Source organism: Mucor velutinosus (assembly GCF_035048745.1).
Source record: "Mucor velutinosus strain NIH1002 chromosome Unknown tig00001545, whole genome shotgun sequence".
NCBI classification, from domain to species: domain Eukaryota; kingdom Fungi; phylum Mucoromycota; class Mucoromycetes; order Mucorales; family Mucoraceae; genus Mucor; species Mucor velutinosus.
In genome coordinates this window covers 76,064-93,121 of record NW_027041925.1, presented here as the reverse complement: position 1 = coordinate 93,121, position 17,058 = coordinate 76,064, and the positions used below count along the sequence as shown (strand labels likewise).

The window sequence follows — 17,058 nt, the reverse complement described above, 5'->3', positions numbered from 1 at the left end:
GTTCAATGCTCTGTGCCCTTTTGAGGGTCCTCCTGTGTGGATCATTCCTGATTCTCTCAGATCGGTCATGGCATTCACCGACCAAGAGCGTACCGTCATGCTGGAGAGCTCGACAACCACCTCTCCTTCCGCTCCTAGCTTTTCGCACTGGTACATCATCACTGGTCCGTGCTCAAAAGCTACAGTGGACAAAATCACGCTCGGTGCGCTGCAACGTTTATGGCACCCCTCATTTAATATGCTTCGTGACCCAGCCCATCCTCCTCGATATCGCCCACCACATCTCTTGCTTCCACCCCGCCTCTGGCGTGATTTTTGGTCCCTCTGCCTTCCCGCCAAGGCTTTTACGCCATGGTGGCGTCTGCTGCATGGCCACCTCTCGGTTCAGGCTCGCCTGCACTCCATCAACGTTGTGAAGTATCCTTCCCCTCTTTGTAAGGTATGCCAGGAGGCGCCTGAAGATGAATACCACATGGTCATCGGCTGCAGTAGTAAGTCCCTTTTCTGGTATGAGGTAGCCTCCCATCTCGGTCTTACTCCTAAGTTCCCTACTGACGCTGCCATTTGGCTTGGGCTGACTACCCTTCATGGCCAGGACAACCATCCTCTAGACATCTCCATCTTGGAACTTCTTGGCGCTGCCTTCTCTTGCGTGTGGCAACATCATTGGGGCTGCACCCTTGATGGTAAATCATGGCTTACTCGAGCAGTTTTCTCGTCTTTTCTTGCCGATAACGCCAAGTTAATTTCCTCTTTCGTAGACATGTAAATACTAAATAGTACCATACTGTCTAGTTTTTAATAAAAAACACATTTAAATACAAAAAAAAAAATTGATGTAATACATACCATAGTAAAAGTCTTCATTATCAAGGTCAAAAACGCGATTGTTTGATTTTCGATGAAAATCATGAGGGGTACTTCATGCTTTTTGGTCAATTTTTGGCCATGTTTTTTTGGTCCCCAAAAAGTTGAGCAATAGTGTCAGCAAGTAACTGCCAGATAAGAGCAATTGTTTGGTGCTATTCTGACCATCTAAAACGAGAAAACGCAGCTCAAATGCACTCATATTTTGCTGTATTAGGCACACTCTTGACTAAAAAAGAATAATATCTGTATGATACTTGCCCGTATATGAAATAACTACATGTATATGGGTGTAGAGTATCACATAAGAATCAGATCCATAGATTATATGAAGGGCTTCCATGTGTAAGTGGAGGGTCAAAATGAAAGTAGCAGTATTTTGACAAGATACGTAACGGCAATCGGTAGCACGAGCTGCCGCTGTGCAGTTTGGCTCTCACCGAAGCGAAGTGAATGTAGAGAGCCACCCGAAGCATAAACACTCGTATTCCATAGTGAAAGTCTTCATTTTTGGGATAAAAAAAGCGGTCGCTTTGTTTTTAATGATTTTCATGAGGTACCCTTCATAGTTTTTTAGCAATATTTTTTCTTTGGCCCCAAAAAGAATCGATCAAACGTGGCAGAAAGTGAGTGCAAGATGGGAGCAGTTGTTTGGTACTATTTCATTTGCCTGCAGCGGTTTTAAACGCAATAAATCAATGCTCAAATAAATCGAATCTCGCTGTGTTTTGCGTATTTTTGAGTAGTAAGAGGTCATGCAAGTGTGCCGCTTACCTGTATAAATGTTGCTTTTGCTGAGGAAGACGTAAGCACTCGAGAAGTGCTAAATTCACAGTTATGAAAGCTTCCTATGCATCATTGAAGAAGTAAGAAGGCTACAATAAAAGAATATTTGATGATGCTTACAGTCTTTTGCTGCACAATATTTTTTTTTATCTTGCCTTCTAAGGCTACTAGTTCTTGAATATACTGTAGATTAAGAGCTTAGAACACAGCATAATGCAATATTGTTCAATACTAGATTCTTCAGACATAATAAAGGTATTGAGTGCGAGTGTTTACAACTATATTGGATATATGCAAGCATGCGATGACTGAAATTACATATGTTTTGATTCGATTATACCCTTTGACAGATGATTCATCTACCAAGAAGTTGTATATATACGTTGCATCCTAAATGAGTCAGACTTCTGAAGTGAAAAAGGTTATTGCATTACACTATTAAAGCGGTGTGTAATGTCAGTGAATGCTCTTTCATCGAAGGTACTAGGATAATTATTTTGTCTACTGTCGCTCATGTCAGTAAGCTTTTCTTTCAGGGGTTTAATCTTCATGTACGCCTTGCCTACTATCTGCTTGTCTATCTTCTCCTTCTGGTCCAGTATGATAACATATCTCTAAATGCAGACATTGACCTCTTGCCAAATTTCTACGGCAAGTTCATCTATTCAGGGATATAATGATCCTGCCCAAGGTGTCCAGTTCTATAGAGATTGATTGCGTCAGATGCTATGTGTGGACTTGCTCAGTGCTATTCAACAGACACTACACAGTATCCATAAGAACTGTCTGTAGATTCCACCCTAGTTGCAAAGGTACTTCTGATATGCATGCAATTTGCAATGCTGGTACGTACACATTTATGCGTGTCTATGAAACAGTTGTTTGTACACATCTTTGGCCAAGTCGAGTTGATGATGCCCAGCGCCATGGCAAGTTTAGTAAGGCTGAATCCCTCCGTGATCGTATGATGACTTTTGTTACACAGGTATAGGAAAATGTAAAACTTTTTGTTATGAAAAGCGTTGTTGCAAAATTGAAGGGAAGGATACTAAGCACTACGTTTGCTTCTAACTCTACGGGAAATGATAATTGAGAGTTGCTTCACTTTTGGTGATGTCTCAAATTAACTGTAGAATACACGAGGAAAAGTAGCATCTCATTCTGCCATGCTTTATTGACGCGTATTGCTATGAAAAAAAGAACCTAGACCACTATTCTTTGAAGGCAAATGCAGGTATAAAAGTGAATTCATGCAGTAGATTTTATTTCTTTACCTTTTGCTCTCGTTTAAATAATTATTGCTAAAATGTTATTACGCTCTGGCTACGAATACAATGTAAGTACCATGACACAAGACAACTACCGCGAAGCAATATTTCGTACTGACATATGAACATTCATGCCTAGTTCTCTACTTCCTCCTCTACCACTAGCATCCGCAGCAGTAGAAAGAGAAAGTCGGCAGATGATGAGTTGGATGAGCGACCTTTGAAGAGACAGGATACTACTCTTGTCCTTCAAGGGGAGCCATCTATCTCCTCTCATCTTACTCCTCCAGTTGCACCTCCCTCCTCTTCCAATCCGTCATTACCTCAGTCATCTTTATCCGAATTACCTTCAGTGGGGGATGGAAGCAACTCTTTCGGTGATACAGTTCCTGTGGAGAAAGAGTCTGCTGGCAACGAGAGGGGTTCTCGGCGGGTACGTTTCCACAAAGACGTGGTTACGTACCTGTTTGAGGCCGACGATGAGCCTTGTAGAGCGGCAGACCACAAGTATGTTGATTACCTTGATTACGTCTAATGTCTGCCAATCTCAAGGTTCATCATTCTCTTTCTGCTGTCTTTCCCTTTTCTTCTTTTCCGCAAGTAACAACAACAACAACAACAGCAACAGCAACAGCAACAGCAACAGCAACAGCAACAACAGCAACAGCAACAGCAACAACAGCAACAACAACAGCAAACTTGTTGATCAAAAAGCTGCTCAAGATGTATCCATTCTGGTAAGAGAGAAAATGTAATGCACAAAGTCAAACCTATCTTACAGCTGCTTAACAAAGGGAACGACAATTATCACTGTGCCTGGGCCATCGTAACAAATACCAGCAGATTAACTAGAAACGCGATCCAGTCAAGGTACCATCGCTGTAGATAACGGTAGTAGCATTATAACAGACACAGATAAGTAAGTCAACGTGAGATGATATATAACAACAACGGCAATAGCAAAGCAGCTGACTGACCCTCTTCTATCAACTTTTAATACAGCATCGACAACCATGTATATTAAATAGCCATTTATTGCAAGCCATGATGCACAATCATCAATTGTCACAGCCAAAGTATGAAAAGGGAATCAATCTTCAATTCATTTGCGAATACAGCATACAGCTTGCTCAGCACGTTATCAAAAGCAAAGCTCACAAAAAAAAAAAAAAAAAAAAAAAAAAAAAAAAGATAGCACTGGCAGTAGTTTGAAAGACATTCTCAAGTTCAAGCACGATATCTGGCGCCTTCAAAATATGTTTCAGCCTCTGAAAAAGTATTGATACGACTCTCTCAGCACTTCTGTGACTCTAGCATTATCATCGACAGCTTCGAAATAGGCAACTTGGGCCTGATGAAGACGTTATGGAACTATTTTACAAGCATTAGCAACGACGACACACTTGAATTTTTATAAAACGAAGCATTGAACAAGCCCCCATACGGCAACAATGTGCAAAAGAAGTTGGTAGATTGTCTGCAAAAGATTCTGAGTCGATTCGACACCTTTGAAGAAGTGACAACATTGGAATCCGCCCTCAATGACTCTCCAGAATACACAGCAGTGTATTATTATAAATCCAACAAAGATACATCTCAGAACAAACACAACATACAGCCGTTCTCTCAGTCTATCATTCTATCTTTTTGACCGTGTTTGGGTTTGTCGCGCTAAACAAGAGGAGAAACGTTGCTAGTATTGCCAATCGACAGTCTGATTCAGCCAGGAAATGAAAGAGAAGTCGCTGCCTGCTGTCAAGCTTTAATATTCTGCCTCCTGCCATCTTCAAGTGTTCCAATATCAGTACCTTGTCAAGACTGTGTGAAATGTAAACTGACCTCCAAAACCTACGGTGCATTATATACAAAAACTCTCTCATTGTGGCTAGCTCATGCCTGCTTGTATATATATACTGGCTCTTGAACTAAACTCTTTCTCTGGAACTGGCCATTTGCTTATTCCAGGTACACCATTTGGTTATCCTCGACTCACTAATTGCTAGCAAAACCTTCAAAATGCGTAGCAACATTCAGGATAAACATCTCAATGACAATGCAAATCAACAGCCTGTACTGGGTAGTATAGGGAAAAAAAGGCACTGGAATGGGCTCTATCTTGTACGTTCAACCCAGCAGCATCACAGAAACACAAAAAACCAACCAGGGAACGATACAGAATCGAGAAGAATAGTTCGCAAGTAGTAGCTGATTATTCGAAAATGCATCAAACCAGGATCAAGATGATCAAACGCCTTCTTTAAGAGGTACTATGTATAATAAAATTATTTATTATGCAGCATCAAGGTAAATATCGCTCGTCAGACGCTTCTTACCCATAACTCACCTTTTGTTTCTACTTCTAGTTAAAATCAACAGAAGCAAAAAACATTACTATATACTTTGGAAAAATCTCTCTCTTGGTCTCATACTGCCTGAAAAGAACGATAACAGTGAACTGGATGTAAGTCATTCCTAAATAAACATTGCATACAATGTCAAGATGAAACTTACATGGTTATGTTTGTATGCTTAGACTAATGGACGGGTAATCATTGTGGATACCAACAAACTGAAGCGCTTTGACCCACTACAGAATACTCATTGCTGGCACTGGCATATTTCAAAGTAAATCAACACTTTTACAGAAGGCTTCAGTGGATGATTCACTATCGATGGTCTAAAACAGCTGGCACCTTTTGAATCGGTATTGTTCTTTGGCAAAGCATCCAAAGATGGGAGCTATATTACGTTACTCCATAAAATTAAGAATGATCACGGTGTAATCTCATCAAAATTTCAATTTTACAGACGTGGAAAGCGCCAAAACCGTCAATTGACGGCAGAATCATCCAAAGCACCCTTGATTTGATAGCTACAAGCCCTCTGTCATGACCCACGCCAACTCGAAAATGATGTACTTTTATTATTCGCATTTGTGTGATACCAAATCAAAAACCACTTTACAAATAAATTGCATACTTTTGCTTGGTTGCACATACGGGAGCTCAATAAGATACAGTGTTTCAGGCATCTAGCAAGCATGGCCAACTCCTTCTTCCGAGGAAGTCGTTGGTTTGTTTACCTGTGGTATTTTTCTCTCGAGGAAGTATCGGGTCGAATTAATTTCAACATTTGGTAGTTGGGATCTTGTGCTATACGACAGGAATTCTCTTTTGCAGTGTAATCATTAAGAGATGAATTCGGTTCTTTTTTTCCCACATAGATGCGAAGCGCAATAGTCTAAGCCAATGTAAAAAAAAAAAAAAAAAAAAAAAAAAAAATTGATGTAATACATACCATAGTAAAAGTCTTCATTATCAAGGTCAAAAACGCGATTGTTTGATTTTCGATGAAAATCATGAGGGGTACTTCATGCTTTTTGGTCAATTTTTGGCCATGTTTTTTTGGTCCCCAAAAAGTTGAGCAATAGTGTCAGCAAGTAACTGCCAGATAAGAGCAATTGTTTGGTGCTATTCTGACCATCTAAAACGAGAAAACGCAGCTCAAATGCACTCATATTTTGCTGTATTAGGCACACTCTTGACTAAAAAAGAATAATATCTGTATGATACTTGCCCGTATATGAAATAACTACATGTATATGGGTGTAGAGTATCACATAAGAATCAGATCCATAGATTATATGAAGGGCTTCCATGTGTAAGTGGAGGGTCAAAATGAAAGTAGCAGTATTTTGACAAGATACGTAACGGCAATCGGTAGCACGAGCTGCCGCTGTGCAGTTTGGCTCTCACCGAAGCGAAGTGAATGTAGAGAGCCACCCGAAGCATAAACACTCGTATTCCATAGTGAAAGTCTTCATTTTTGGGATAAAAAAAGCGGTCGCTTTGTTTTTAATGATTTTCATGAGGTACCCTTCATAGTTTTTTAGCAATATTTTTTCTTTGGCCCCAAAAAGAATCGATCAAACGTGGCAGAAAGTGAGTGCAAGATGGGAGCAGTTGTTTGGTACTATTTCATTTGCCTGCAGCGGTTTTAAACGCAATAAATCAATGCTCAAATAAATCGAATCTCGCTGTGTTTTGCGTATTTTTGAGTAGTAAGAGGTCATGCAAGTGTGCCGCTTACCTGTATAAATGTTGCTTTTGCTGAGGAAGACGTAAGCACTCGAGAAGTGCTAAATTCACAGTTATGAAAGCTTCCTATGCATCATTGAAGAAGTAAGAAGGCTACAATAAAAGAATATTTGATGATGCTTACAGTCTTTTGCTGCACAATATTTTTTTTTATCTTGCCTTCTAAGGCTACTAGTTCTTGAATATACTGTAGATTAAGAGCTTAGAACACAGCATAATGCAATATTGTTCAATACTAGATTCTTCAGACATAATAAAGGTATTGAGTGCGAGTGTTTACAACTATATTGGATATATGCAAGCATGCGATGACTGAAATTACATATGTTTTGATTCGATTATACCCTTTGACAGATGATTCATCTACCAAGAAGTTGTATATATACGTTGCATCCTAAATGAGTCAGACTTCTGAAGTGAAAAAGGTTATTGCATTACACTATTAAAGCGGTGTGTAATGTCAGTGAATGCTCTTTCATCGAAGGTACTAGGATAATTATTTTGTCTACTGTCGCTCATGTCAGTAAGCTTTTCTTTCAGGGGTTTAATCTTCATGTACGCCTTGCCTACTATCTGCTTGTCTATCTTCTCCTTCTGGTCCAGTATGATAACATATCTCTAAATGCAGACATTGACCTCTTGCCAAATTTCTACGGCAAGTTCATCTATTCAGGGATATAATGATCCTGCCCAAGGTGTCCAGTTCTATAGAGATTGATTGCGTCAGATGCTATGTGTGGACTTGCTCAGTGCTATTCAACAGACACTACACAGTATCCATAAGAACTGTCTGTAGATTCCACCCTAGTTGCAAAGGTACTTCTGATATGCATGCAATTTGCAATGCTGGTACGTACACATTTATGCGTGTCTATGAAACAGTTGTTTGTACACATCTTTGGCCAAGTCGAGTTGATGATGCCCAGCGCCATGGCAAGTTTAGTAAGGCTGAATCCCTCCGTGATCGTATGATGACTTTTGTTACACAGGTATAGGAAAATGTAAAACTTTTTGTTATGAAAAGCGTTGTTGCAAAATTGAAGGGAAGGATACTAAGCACTACGTTTGCTTCTAACTCTACGGGAAATGATAATTGAGAGTTGCTTCACTTTTGGTGATGTCTCAAATTAACTGTAGAATACACGAGGAAAAGTAGCATCTCATTCTGCCATGCTTTATTGACGCGTATTGCTATGAAAAAAAGAACCTAGACCACTATTCTTTGAAGGCAAATGCAGGTATAAAAGTGAATTCATGCAGTAGATTTTATTTCTTTACCTTTTGCTCTCGTTTAAATAATTATTGCTAAAATGTTATTACGCTCTGGCTACGAATACAATGTAAGTACCATGACACAAGACAACTACCGCGAAGCAATATTTCGTACTGACATATGAACATTCATGCCTAGTTCTCTACTTCCTCCTCTACCACTAGCATCCGCAGCAGTAGAAAGAGAAAGTCGGCAGATGATGAGTTGGATGAGCGACCTTTGAAGAGACAGGATACTACTCTTGTCCTTCAAGGGGAGCCATCTATCTCCTCTCATCTTACTCCTCCAGTTGCACCTCCCTCCTCTTCCAATCCGTCATTACCTCAGTCATCTTTATCCGAATTACCTTCAGTGGGGGATGGAAGCAACTCTTTCGGTGATACAGTTCCTGTGGAGAAAGAGTCTGCTGGCAACGAGAGGGGTTCTCGGCGGGTACGTTTCCACAAAGACGTGGTTACGTACCTGTTTGAGGCCGACGATGAGCCTTGTAGAGCGGCAGACCACAAGTATGTTGATTACCTTGATTACGTCTAATGTCTGCCAATCTCAAGGTTCATCATTCTCTTTCTGCTGTCTTTCCCTTTTCTTCTTTTCCGCAAGTAACAACAACAACAACAACAGCAACAGCAACAGCAACAGCAACAGCAACAGCAACAACAGCAACAGCAACAGCAACAACAGCAACAACAACAGCAAACTTGTTGATCAAAAAGCTGCTCAAGATGTATCCATTCTGGTAAGAGAGAAAATGTAATGCACAAAGTCAAACCTATCTTACAGCTGCTTAACAAAGGGAACGACAATTATCACTGTGCCTGGGCCATCGTAACAAATACCAGCAGATTAACTAGAAACGCGATCCAGTCAAGGTACCATCGCTGTAGATAACGGTAGTAGCATTATAACAGACACAGATAAGTAAGTCAACGTGAGATGATATATAACAACAACGGCAATAGCAAAGCAGCTGACTGACCCTCTTCTATCAACTTTTAATACAGCATCGACAACCATGTATATTAAATAGCCATTTATTGCAAGCCATGATGCACAATCATCAATTGTCACAGCCAAAGTATGAAAAGGGAATCAATCTTCAATTCATTTGCGAATACAGCATACAGCTTGCTCAGCACGTTATCAAAAGCAAAGCTCACAAAAAAAAAAAAAAAAAAAAAAAAAAAAAAAAGATAGCACTGGCAGTAGTTTGAAAGACATTCTCAAGTTCAAGCACGATATCTGGCGCCTTCAAAATATGTTTCAGCCTCTGAAAAAGTATTGATACGACTCTCTCAGCACTTCTGTGACTCTAGCATTATCATCGACAGCTTCGAAATAGGCAACTTGGGCCTGATGAAGACGTTATGGAACTATTTTACAAGCATTAGCAACGACGACACACTTGAATTTTTATAAAACGAAGCATTGAACAAGCCCCCATACGGCAACAATGTGCAAAAGAAGTTGGTAGATTGTCTGCAAAAGATTCTGAGTCGATTCGACACCTTTGAAGAAGTGACAACATTGGAATCCGCCCTCAATGACTCTCCAGAATACACAGCAGTGTATTATTATAAATCCAACAAAGATACATCTCAGAACAAACACAACATACAGCCGTTCTCTCAGTCTATCATTCTATCTTTTTGACCGTGTTTGGGTTTGTCGCGCTAAACAAGAGGAGAAACGTTGCTAGTATTGCCAATCGACAGTCTGATTCAGCCAGGAAATGAAAGAGAAGTCGCTGCCTGCTGTCAAGCTTTAATATTCTGCCTCCTGCCATCTTCAAGTGTTCCAATATCAGTACCTTGTCAAGACTGTGTGAAATGTAAACTGACCTCCAAAACCTACGGTGCATTATATACAAAAACTCTCTCATTGTGGCTAGCTCATGCCTGCTTGTATATATATACTGGCTCTTGAACTAAACTCTTTCTCTGGAACTGGCCATTTGCTTATTCCAGGTACACCATTTGGTTATCCTCGACTCACTAATTGCTAGCAAAACCTTCAAAATGCGTAGCAACATTCAGGATAAACATCTCAATGACAATGCAAATCAACAGCCTGTACTGGGTAGTATAGGGAAAAAAAGGCACTGGAATGGGCTCTATCTTGTACGTTCAACCCAGCAGCATCACAGAAACACAAAAAACCAACCAGGGAACGATACAGAATCGAGAAGAATAGTTCGCAAGTAGTAGCTGATTATTCGAAAATGCATCAAACCAGGATCAAGATGATCAAACGCCTTCTTTAAGAGGTACTATGTATAATAAAATTATTTATTATGCAGCATCAAGGTAAATATCGCTCGTCAGACGCTTCTTACCCATAACTCACCTTTTGTTTCTACTTCTAGTTAAAATCAACAGAAGCAAAAAACATTACTATATACTTTGGAAAAATCTCTCTCTTGGTCTCATACTGCCTGAAAAGAACGATAACAGTGAACTGGATGTAAGTCATTCCTAAATAAACATTGCATACAATGTCAAGATGAAACTTACATGGTTATGTTTGTATGCTTAGACTAATGGACGGGTAATCATTGTGGATACCAACAAACTGAAGCGCTTTGACCCACTACAGAATACTCATTGCTGGCACTGGCATATTTCAAAGTAAATCAACACTTTTACAGAAGGCTTCAGTGGATGATTCACTATCGATGGTCTAAAACAGCTGGCACCTTTTGAATCGGTATTGTTCTTTGGCAAAGCATCCAAAGATGGGAGCTATATTACGTTACTCCATAAAATTAAGAATGATCACGGTGTAATCTCATCAAAATTTCAATTTTACAGACGTGGAAAGCGCCAAAACCGTCAATTGACGGCAGAATCATCCAAAGCACCCTTGATTTGATAGCTACAAGCCCTCTGTCATGACCCACGCCAACTCGAAAATGATGTACTTTTATTATTCGCATTTGTGTGATACCAAATCAAAAACCACTTTACAAATAAATTGCATACTTTTGCTTGGTTGCACATACGGGAGCTCAATAAGATACAGTGTTTCAGGCATCTAGCAAGCATGGCCAACTCCTTCTTCCGAGGAAGTCGTTGGTTTGTTTACCTGTGGTATTTTTCTCTCGAGGAAGTATCGGGTCGAATTAATTTCAACATTTGGTAGTTGGGATCTTGTGCTATACGACAGGAATTCTCTTTTGCAGTGTAATCATTAAGAGATGAATTCGGTTCTTTTTTTCCCACATAGATGCGAAGCGCAATAGTCTAAGCCAATGTAAAAAAAAAAAAAAAAAAAAAAAAAAAAATTGATGTAATACATACCATAGTAAAAGTCTTCATTATCAAGGTCAAAAACGCGATTGTTTGATTTTCGATGAAAATCATGAGGGGTACTTCATGCTTTTTGGTCAATTTTTGGCCATGTTTTTTTGGTCCCCAAAAAGTTGAGCAATAGTGTCAGCAAGTAACTGCCAGATAAGAGCAATTGTTTGGTGCTATTCTGACCATCTAAAACGAGAAAACGCAGCTCAAATGCACTCATATTTTGCTGTATTAGGCACACTCTTGACTAAAAAAGAATAATATCTGTATGATACTTGCCCGTATATGAAATAACTACATGTATATGGGTGTAGAGTATCACATAAGAATCAGATCCATAGATTATATGAAGGGCTTCCATGTGTAAGTGGAGGGTCAAAATGAAAGTAGCAGTATTTTGACAAGATACGTAACGGCAATCGGTAGCACGAGCTGCCGCTGTGCAGTTTGGCTCTCACCGAAGCGAAGTGAATGTAGAGAGCCACCCGAAGCATAAACACTCGTATTCCATAGTGAAAGTCTTCATTTTTGGGATAAAAAAAGCGGTCGCTTTGTTTTTAATGATTTTCATGAGGTACCCTTCATAGTTTTTTAGCAATATTTTTTCTTTGGCCCCAAAAAGAATCGATCAAACGTGGCAGAAAGTGAGTGCAAGATGGGAGCAGTTGTTTGGTACTATTTCATTTGCCTGCAGCGGTTTTAAACGCAATAAATCAATGCTCAAATAAATCGAATCTCGCTGTGTTTTGCGTATTTTTGAGTAGTAAGAGGTCATGCAAGTGTGCCGCTTACCTGTATAAATGTTGCTTTTGCTGAGGAAGACGTAAGCACTCGAGAAGTGCTAAATTCACAGTTATGAAAGCTTCCTATGCATCATTGAAGAAGTAAGAAGGCTACAATAAAAGAATATTTGATGATGCTTACAGTCTTTTGCTGCACAATATTTTTTTTTATCTTGCCTTCTAAGGCTACTAGTTCTTGAATATACTGTAGATTAAGAGCTTAGAACACAGCATAATGCAATATTGTTCAATACTAGATTCTTCAGACATAATAAAGGTATTGAGTGCGAGTGTTTACAACTATATTGGATATATGCAAGCATGCGATGACTGAAATTACATATGTTTTGATTCGATTATACCCTTTGACAGATGATTCATCTACCAAGAAGTTGTATATATACGTTGCATCCTAAATGAGTCAGACTTCTGAAGTGAAAAAGGTTATTGCATTACACTATTAAAGCGGTGTGTAATGTCAGTGAATGCTCTTTCATCGAAGGTACTAGGATAATTATTTTGTCTACTGTCGCTCATGTCAGTAAGCTTTTCTTTCAGGGGTTTAATCTTCATGTACGCCTTGCCTACTATCTGCTTGTCTATCTTCTCCTTCTGGTCCAGTATGATAACATATCTCTAAATGCAGACATTGACCTCTTGCCAAATTTCTACGGCAAGTTCATCTATTCAGGGATATAATGATCCTGCCCAAGGTGTCCAGTTCTATAGAGATTGATTGCGTCAGATGCTATGTGTGGACTTGCTCAGTGCTATTCAACAGACACTACACAGTATCCATAAGAACTGTCTGTAGATTCCACCCTAGTTGCAAAGGTACTTCTGATATGCATGCAATTTGCAATGCTGGTACGTACACATTTATGCGTGTCTATGAAACAGTTGTTTGTACACATCTTTGGCCAAGTCGAGTTGATGATGCCCAGCGCCATGGCAAGTTTAGTAAGGCTGAATCCCTCCGTGATCGTATGATGACTTTTGTTACACAGGTATAGGAAAATGTAAAACTTTTTGTTATGAAAAGCGTTGTTGCAAAATTGAAGGGAAGGATACTAAGCACTACGTTTGCTTCTAACTCTACGGGAAATGATAATTGAGAGTTGCTTCACTTTTGGTGATGTCTCAAATTAACTGTAGAATACACGAGGAAAAGTAGCATCTCATTCTGCCATGCTTTATTGACGCGTATTGCTATGAAAAAAAGAACCTAGACCACTATTCTTTGAAGGCAAATGCAGGTATAAAAGTGAATTCATGCAGTAGATTTTATTTCTTTACCTTTTGCTCTCGTTTAAATAATTATTGCTAAAATGTTATTACGCTCTGGCTACGAATACAATGTAAGTACCATGACACAAGACAACTACCGCGAAGCAATATTTCGTACTGACATATGAACATTCATGCCTAGTTCTCTACTTCCTCCTCTACCACTAGCATCCGCAGCAGTAGAAAGAGAAAGTCGGCAGATGATGAGTTGGATGAGCGACCTTTGAAGAGACAGGATACTACTCTTGTCCTTCAAGGGGAGCCATCTATCTCCTCTCATCTTACTCCTCCAGTTGCACCTCCCTCCTCTTCCAATCCGTCATTACCTCAGTCATCTTTATCCGAATTACCTTCAGTGGGGGATGGAAGCAACTCTTTCGGTGATACAGTTCCTGTGGAGAAAGAGTCTGCTGGCAACGAGAGGGGTTCTCGGCGGGTACGTTTCCACAAAGACGTGGTTACGTACCTGTTTGAGGCCGACGATGAGCCTTGTAGAGCGGCAGACCACAAGTATGTTGATTACCTTGATTACGTCTAATGTCTGCCAATCTCAAGGTTCATCATTCTCTTTCTGCTGTCTTTCCCTTTTCTTCTTTTCCGCAAGTAACAACAACATCAATATCTATAACATAATCATTAATAGCAATTCACACCTAATTTGTATCACTCGTCTCAGCTGTATCAAATGCAACCCTATACTGTTATGCTCAAGTTGCCTTACTTTGTCTTCGTCTCAAGATTTATGCTTTCACCGTCAAATCGTTATTCATGTCTGGATCGTCAAGGCCATCTTGCATTATTGGTGAATGCGTTATATCAAACTGAAGTGCTAATTGAAAATTACTCAAGGTGTATCCACTCTTTGTTTGAGTAAGGACAAGGCTTATTGCACCGAATTGCATCCAATTCAGTTATCTTTCACAAACTAGCCACCGGGACTGACGCCAAACCACACAGTCAAGACATTAATTCACTGTAGATAAAAGTGATAACATTGCAATAGACACTGACAAGCAGGCCCTTAACAACACGAGAAGAGATGAAAGCGACAATGCGCATTACCTCAATGACAGAGCAACCAGCTGCTCCTTTTTTTTTACGAAACCCTCATCACAACATCAACCACAAAGCACGCTGGATAACCGCGGTTTGCAAGCGATGGCGTGCAATCATCATTTATTACAGCAGCAGCAATAACATCGGCATTAGTATTAGTCGTTAGAGAATACAAAGAACGTCTAGCGTAGATTCACTCCCAAGTGTACATCATGCAGCTTGCTTAGCATTTTGTCAAAATCCAAGTCCACCAACAACGAAAAAGCAGAAGCAGTGGCTTGTAGGACCTTATCAACACATGGCATATGACACCTTACAAAAGATGATACAGCCTTCAACAAAGCATTGATATAGCTCTATTGTCAATTTGCGTACTTTTATCGTGGGTATTGGTAGCTCCAAAGTGATTGATTTAAGCTTAATAGAGGCATTGATTGAACTACTTGATCAGCAGCAAACACGAAACACCCTAGCCTCCTTCGTATGGCCGTGATCAAGAATTCAGGTGCATCTAAGCATAGTAGCCATACATTGATACAAAGGACAACAGTTAGTCGAAAGGCTTGGTGACTCATCAAGAGATGTTGAGCCGATTTGAAACCTTTGAAGTTATAGCTTTGTTGAAATCCACCTTCAATGATCCTCCAGTGTACACAGTATCGCATTAGCAGAAAAACAAGACCAGCATATTTCAAAATGGACACAGCACACAACCATCCATCTCATTACACTTTCTGTGTCCGTGTTTGGCTTCGTCACACTAACAAGACAAATGGTTGCTACCTTTGCCAATCAACATCTGATATTACCACCAAACCCAAGAGAGTTCTCTGTCCGTGATCAAGTTCTATGGCTCTGTCTCCCACCGTTGTCACCACCCAGCAAAACTTTGTGAAGCGTTAACCGACTGCAATGGCCTATCGTTAATCACAAACGAACTCTTGTTGAGGCTAGCTCTTGCTCATCCACTTGGATTTACTGGTTCGCAAATGAAATTTCTCAGAAACTCGCTACTTCATCATCTCAGGCACGTCATTCGCTTACAATCGTCTCAATGTTAGTTAACAAAATCTCTAAAATACACAGCAATATTCAGAATGAACCTCTCAATACCACTGAAGATTAGTAGCCAGTGCTGCATCGCATGGTGAACAACAAGTGATGATTATTCACACTCGAATACTGGTTCGGTTGGAAGCTTGCCTACCGTGCTTGAAATCAAACATATAGACACTTTTATGGGCCTCGCTTAGTGATTACATACAGCAATATTCAAGAAGTCCAACAAGTACTCACTGATAATTATGTCTGGATCCAACAAAACTGAGAAAATCGTACATAAAAGCAAATTCGGTTCGCTCCCCTACATTTTGTGTCAAGTCAAGTTCAAGATGGTCAATTAGCTATGTAAAACATCAAGCCAATTCAAAGCAAAAAGCTTGCTCAGGTAAAGCAAAAACAAGCCATTTACCAAGAGAACACCAAGATTGTTATCTTTCGTCAAACGTATTTTAACTAATGCTCAACTCTTGCCTACAGAATTTGCATTGGCTGACATTAATGGTGCTATACAAACCGGAAACGTCTAGGTCTTGATATCACACTACTTGGCGGAGACAGCCGCTATGAATTGAAAGTTAGGTTGTATCCCAAAGTGTCGCACTAGCCAGGGTGATGATGACTTGCTCTATTTTCGTACGCTTAAATGGATAATTCAGACATGTTAAAAAAATGTAACCTAATATCATGAATAATGAAGGCATAATAAAAGCAAATAAACTACATGAAGTGCTTACACAAAGTTTGGAGTTTTTTTTATGAATATTAATAATCGTTCTAGCGTGATTCCTTTATTCAAAGAGACGCTCCAAGATAACAATGTCTTGCCAATTCTAGCCACCGCGTTGATCTGCTTTACGGAGAGATTGTGCTATAGCTTGATCTTTCTACAATGACACTGCGATTCCATCATATGGATCCACATCTTGATTGATCTCACCTCAATACCGATGGTAGCCGACAGCATTGAGTATCGAATAAAATATTCTATGTCGCTCGACTCTTGCGCTTTGTTCAACCCGTGCAACCCACTAACTTCCATTAGGCACAAATCTTAAAAGTATAGCTACATCATTGCAACTGTCAGTTATACCGCATCTTGTCATTTTGTACTTTTTAACAAAGTCTTGTCAAGACTCGTATTCCTTGTTGAAACTCTATGTGGGATCAGTAATGTGCACTTGAGAATGATTAAACGGGAGAAAAAGAGAATCAAATGATTCGCTGATGCAAAGGGTGTTATATCTGTTGTGAATACGCATCCTCTGACACTGATAGAATGAGCAG

At 39.8% G+C, this 17,058-nt stretch overlaps 2 protein-coding genes across 2 annotated transcripts; both read left to right on the top strand.

The window, feature by feature from the left end:
- Positions 1 to 67: 67 nt before the first annotated feature.
- On the top strand, positions 68 to 769 carry rpb3 (RNA polymerase II subunit 3; the record flags this gene model as incomplete). The annotated part of the gene is made up of 1 exon (XM_064825465.1): positions 68 to 769. The coding sequence occupies one exon, from the start codon at positions 68 to 70 to the stop codon at positions 767 to 769; it is 702 nt and encodes a 233-aa protein (XP_064676683.1).
- A 12,928-nt stretch (positions 770 to 13,697) lies between these two features.
- Positions 13,698 to 14,194, top strand: ERG26 (erg26, C-3 sterol dehydrogenase; the record flags this gene model as incomplete). The annotated part of the gene is made up of 2 exons (XM_064825464.1): positions 13,698 to 13,727; positions 13,799 to 14,194. The coding sequence occupies 2 exons, from the start codon at positions 13,698 to 13,700 to the stop codon at positions 14,192 to 14,194; spliced, it is 426 nt and encodes a 141-aa protein (XP_064676682.1).
- Positions 14,195 to 17,058: the final 2,864 nt, after the last annotated feature.